The 6000-nt window shown below is 44.0% G+C and overlaps 1 protein-coding gene across 2 annotated transcripts in view; it reads left to right on the top strand.

The window, feature by feature from the left end:
* Positions 1 to 1713, top strand: part of BOD1L1 (biorientation of chromosomes in cell division 1 like 1) — a 44596-nt gene extending 42883 nt beyond the window's left edge. For both annotated transcript variants that reach the window (XM_081812598.1, XM_081812599.1), the window contains one exon: positions 431 to 1713. In XM_081812598.1, the coding sequence (XP_081668724.1) occupies positions 431 to 548 (118 nt within the window). In that variant the 3' untranslated portion in view covers positions 549 to 1713. The remainder of the gene's footprint in view (positions 1 to 430) is intronic.
* Positions 1714 to 6000: the final 4287 nt, after the last annotated feature.

The raw sequence follows: 6000 nt of genomic DNA on the forward strand, positions 1-6000 counted from the left end.
CTCCGTGACATTGTTCCGTAAGACATGATCGGGCACCGGCCAGCCGTGGTCCACGGTCCTGTGCTCCTGCTGTTCGCCTCAGCTTGGGACAGCACGGGGAGGACTGGCTGCTGATTGTTTTGTAAATGAAAGAACCAGGACCCAGAGAAGAAGGTAGATTGACCCAGGTCCGCACCGGGAGTGTGACCGAGCTGGAACCGGAGCATGGGCCTCTGAGCTCCTCCTCTGTGCCGTTTGGGCATGAGCCGGTCAGCAGATGACCAGTTGGCACTGTTCTTCTAGAGTCTCCTCTTCCCATATAAACGTGACCCGGGTTTTCTCCTCCTGGCTCTCAGGTGCTGCAAAAACCTTCCCTGTTTTAAAAAACTCCCAAATTACCGAAGCTGCTCCTTTCAGCTCTCACCACTGCCTTGACTTTTGTTCACTGCAGATCGAAGGCCCAGCTGTCCCCTTCTAGCAAGCGCAAGAGGGAAGCCAGCCCCCCCGGAGCCCGAACCAGAGGCCAGCAGAGGGTGGAAGAAGCCCCTTCAAAGAAGGCCAAGCGGTAATCCTGGCCTCCACTGCCCCTGGCTTGTCGGGGACACAGCCGAGAGAAGAGAATCAAGCCTTGGGGCCATAAGCTTTTTTTTTTTCTTTTAACCAGGGAAAGGACATGCATGTGCTCTTAAGTTCCTAGGTGCAAGCTTTTTCTTGTTCTGTTTAAACAGCTTTATAAACTATTGTTCATAGAAGATATTATGTACATTTATTTCAGATAAAGGAAAATAAGTTTACTTTGTATCTGAACTCAAAACAAAGTAGTTGTATATTTTAACATTTGAAATCGGGATTTCCCGATGTGACACATCACTAATGCAAACCCTTCCAGCCCATCAGACACCAGGCTGCCTACTGGTAATCTGTGTACAGTATATAAACATGTAAAAATAGGTTGTATTTTACTCTATGTATGATGCTAATCAATGAACACTTTATTTATTTTACAGAGAAAACTTATCTGTGAACTTTACTATATATCTGTTTATTTTATTTTATTATTTTTTTTTTATAAAAAAGGGGTTTTAAATGCTATGCAGTCATTAGTAGAAATGTTTTAGGATGCTGCCTGCCTTGTAACTCTCTGAATATGATCTGGCAGGAAATACAGAACCTTCTCGCATGTATCCAAGTGAAGTAGTTTAGCTCAAGAAAGGGTCTGCATTGCTTCTCTGTTCACATTTGTGACTTTTTAAGAATGTAACTTGTTTTTAGATATGCTCGCATCTGTGACTTTACTTCCAGCCCCACTGGCGTGAGAGGTTCTGGTTCAGGTAAAGTTACATCCTGTCACCTGCAGCAAACATGCCTCTGTCACTGTTCGTTCTTCCCCTCTGTCCTCTTCCGAGGCTTCTGCCTGTTCTCCTTCCATACTGTCCTTTTCAGTGAAGGGAAACACATCGAGATTAGGTCACTCCTGTCTTATCAAGCTTCAGGATTTTATGTTGTTTTATACGCAGTTATTTTCAGACAGAAACTGGCTTTATTGCCAGATTCTTTTTTAAACATGTTTTAACTCCCATATGAACAAACTGTCCAGCTTAAGTTTTTCATAAAATTAAATTTTTCTTAAGATCAAATTTGTCTCTAGCAATGATGTGATGAGTTGCCAAATAATTGAGATTATTTTAAAATGTTTTGTTCATATTGTTTTATAATTAAAATTTACATCCAGTGTGTGTGTATTTTTTTTTGACTCTTAATGTAAGGTGGATATTTCTGTCATTTTACATGGTTTCTTACAAGATTTTATATATAAATTATAAAATGTTTCCAAAACTTGAGTGGTAAGAATTTTTTTTCTGTATTTTAAATTTTCTCCCTGTGGAAACCATTTCTTCTCTCCAAATACTTGGTCTTAGAAATGTTGTTCCATTTTCACGTTCAAATACGAGTCCGTGATGGCCTCTTGGTAGAATTGAATGTTGGATCTGGAAGGGACCTTGGAGACAAGGAACAAGATGAATTTAACCAAAGCCCAAAAAGCTAAAGTGATTTTTCTTAAAGTTAGTCAAGAGAAGCCAGGGTAGGTTCCCAGGCTCCAAAGTCCTTGACCAACAATCTTTGGACTGTGAGTTTGAGGTTGGTTCACCAGAAGTGCACACCTGAAGATGTGTTCCCAGCGTGAGAGCAGCGTGTTCAGTTTAGTCACGCCTGTTCTGGGCCTGACCTCACAGGGACTAGGCAGCTGGGTTGTGAGGAAATGCTGCCTCCTAATAAGGTTGGAACTAAATACTTTGGCACTGGCATACGGAACTTCCTGGCGTTAACTAGACCATTTGGCTTCCAGTTGTTCTGAAACCCAGGTAGGAAGGAGATGCCGTCCTGGGGGCCCCGGGCACTGCTGCAGTCCTTGGTCGTCATGATAACGTGGTCCTGTAGTACAAGGAAGTTGAAGGAAGTTGTAGTAGAAGGAAGGTTGGCAATGCTGCACCTTGTGCGGTGCACAGAACGGCCCTCGCCTCCACGCAAACGTGTATGCCAAATGCCCGTAGCCTCCCCTGCAGACGCACAGGAACACCAGGCCATCGCCGTCCTCGCCACTGCCTGGTCTCGGCTCACGGCTCCTCCACGAACAACCCGGACAGCAGCATGTCTGCTTTCCCCCTCTCGGACCTGAGACGGGGCTGGGACAAGCCAGCAAGAGCGCCCCTGATTGAAAGTGACGGGGCTAATTCCTCTTCAGCGGAAGCTGGTAGCCCACAGCCACAGTCCCCTCCCTCCTCCAGGCCCCTCAGCATTACGACCCTCGGCCACCACCACCACCTGGACTGTTTAAAGACTAGAACCTGCTAACTATGGCTTGTCCTAAGCACCCCAATTAGAAATGGCCATCCCGTGGCGTTCCTCTTCCTGACAGGATCTCACACTCAGAGTGGTCGGTGGCAAAGCTGGGACTGAGCGCTTCTGACCCCCAGGTCAGGGTTCTTTGTGCGAGGCCCCACAGGAGGGGCACTGACGCACCTCAGCAGCAGGCCCACCAACCTGAGGACCGTCATCTAGTGGAGGTTTACCCCAAATATCCTTGCAACTGATAAACCTAACCGATTTGAGATTGGGGGGTTGATTCGAATTCAGAAATGCTGAAAAGGATTGCTTTCTGTGTTTTATTTTCATGTCTCTTTTTTTTTTTTAAAGATTTATTTATTTATTTGAGAGCGAGAATGAGAGAGAGAGAGCATGAGAGGGGGGAGGGTCGGAGGGAGAAGCAGACTCCCCGCCGAGCAGGGAGCCCGACGCGGGACTCGATCCCGGGACTCCAGGATCATGACCTGAGCCAAAGGCAGTCGCCCAACCAACTGAGCCACCCAGGCGCCCTATTTTCATGTCTCTTATTGATCCTATGTGCAAGAGCACTTTACATTTCCCCAAATGACTGCTTAGCTATCATCGTATGATTAAATCGAGAACAAGGTGGTTTTCATTATCCACGGACAGACGCTTCTCTCTGGGGAAGGAAATGGTTTTAGAGCCGCATCTGCCCACTGGTGAGCTCCTGCGCCACGCCCAGCACCAGGGATGCAAGTCTCGAGGGGTGACAACCCCACGAAGCAGACAGCTCTGCTGCACTGGGATTTGTGTCCAGTCACGGGACACGGCAGGGGAAGAAAATTTCCTTCCTAAGGGAAGCCAGATGAAGGACTAACTCCTGACGGACAAGAGGAAGAGTGGGGTTTTTGGTTTGGTTTGGTTTGGTTTTAAAGTACAAAATAGAGGGGTTTTTTTTGTTTTGTTTTTTAAGATTTTATTTATTTGACAGAGAGAGACACGGCAAGAGAGGGAACACAAGCAGGGGGAGCGGGAGAGGGAGAAGCAGGCTTCCCGCCGAGCAGGAAGCCCGATGCGGGGCTCGATCCCAGGACCCTGGGACCATGACCTGAGCTGAAGGCTCGATCCCAGGACCCTGGGACCATGACGCTTAACAGACTGAGCCACCCAGGCGCCCCTAAAATAGAGCTTTAAGAAAAGTTAGAACCTAGAGAAGAGAACATTTTGAAAGCTGAGCATCGGGGAGAACTGGAGGTGATGACAGGTGCTATTTTTACCACCAAGTCAACCTTCCAGAAACTTCCTGGAGAAGATCCATACAGATAATCACAATATAGCTCTACATCACACAGAACACTAGTCCCAAGAGCTACTCCTCACACTGCAGCCCTTCTGAGAAATTCATGGGACACATTACTAGTACACATAAATTTCCAAGAAATCGGGTTAACTTTTTCCATTGTTATGAAACCTAAAACCCGTTTCCTTCACCCCAACACACATTCGTGCACACGCAAACTTAATTCAACATCCATGGAAATTGATGATACACAAAACTTTGAAAACTATTCACTCAGTTGTGAACAGCCCTGTGAAGGCTGTGAAGGAGTATCAGACCCCCTACTTTACAGCTGGGAGAGGTGAAGCTCAGAGGTTACAGAACTCACTTTTAAGAACACACGCATTCCACGTTGCTAGGACTGGAACCGGGATGCCGTGAGTCTCATCAGAGTTTTCTCCACAGAGCGGCCCCGCCAGGGCCTGCCGTGGCAGGACCCGGGTGACCTGTGGGCGCACGTCGGCTACAGTTCCGTCACATTCTCTTAGTTGTATGCTTGACTTTTTTTTTAACAGATCATATAAAATCTGAATGTTGCTAAATAATAGTATTTTTGCTCTCAAAGTAATGCCTTTGTTGTAGAAAAATTTAAAAAAAAAAAACAGTAGGCAAAGATGACAAAAAATCACTTACAAACCCACAAGTCAGATATACTATTTCTTTGATAGCCAATTCCTCCAGACTTTTCTATTTATATATGTGCAAAACTCATATACTATATTTCATCTCATCTAAGATGCTGTTGACTATAAAATGTATCATTACTTTATATACTGCTAAGAAAAAAAAAAAAAACCTAAAAGTATGACACAAAAATTAATCACAGTCTCACCAGATATGTGAATCCCTCATGGCCACTTGTGTTGCTTTGAAATGTCTTTCCTCTTCTCCAGGGGATTTGATGATTCCTCTCGCCGTTAGCTGTGCGCCTGGGAATGCACCTGGTTCCTTTGCAAGAAAAGGTGAGATCCCAGGTATTTCTCCAACACTATTTACCTCCCTGACATAAAATGTATTTCTTAGCCACCAGGTTCCTGTGACTTTCTGAGTCCACAGTACTTCTGGTTCGATGTCAAATCATAATGAAATCTTTTTAAAGACATTTTAAGTGGTGTTTAAAATCAAAGCGCATAGAATCAATGATGCACATAATTAAGTGACAGCAGTATCAACAGTTAGAAACAAGAACACACGTGACAACAACAACTATAGCCTAAGTGCTACTTGTTCAGTAGCAATTTTAAGATACTTTCTAATTTCACAGGTGTTAAACTGTGGGAGGAAAACGTGTGCCTTCAAATCAGTGAAATATGTAGATACATTTTTTACAAAAATGAGATTTTATGTATCTACCTTTTTATGCCCTTTTAAAAATATTATACAACTCGGGCGCCTGGGTGGCTCAGTTGGTTAAGCGACTGCCTTCGGCTCAGGTCATGATCCTGGAGTCCCGGGATCGAGTCCCGCATCGGGCTCCCTGCTCGGCGGGGAGTCTGCTTCTCTCTCTGACCCTCCTCCCTCTCATGCTCTCTGTCTCTCATTCTCTCTCTCTCAAACAGAGAAATAAAATCTTTAAAAAATAAAAAATAAAAAAAATAAAAATATTATACAACTTTATGGATTATTTCTTATAATCAAAAGGATAGAGAGCTTTTACATATATATATAAAATATATGTACATACATATGATATATATGCAAGTAGGTAATAAGAATATTATATGTCTAACATATATGACATGTAAGTATGGATATATCATGTGTATATGCACGTGATATAAGATTATAATGTATATATGCACATACATATAATGTACTTATATATGTGCAACACATGATATAAACAACTGGTTTTT

This window comes from Leptonychotes weddellii, chromosome 2 (genome assembly GCF_054177405.1).
Source record: "Leptonychotes weddellii isolate Sample4059 chromosome 2, ASM5417740v2, whole genome shotgun sequence".
NCBI classification, from domain to species: domain Eukaryota; kingdom Metazoa; phylum Chordata; class Mammalia; order Carnivora; family Phocidae; genus Leptonychotes; species Leptonychotes weddellii.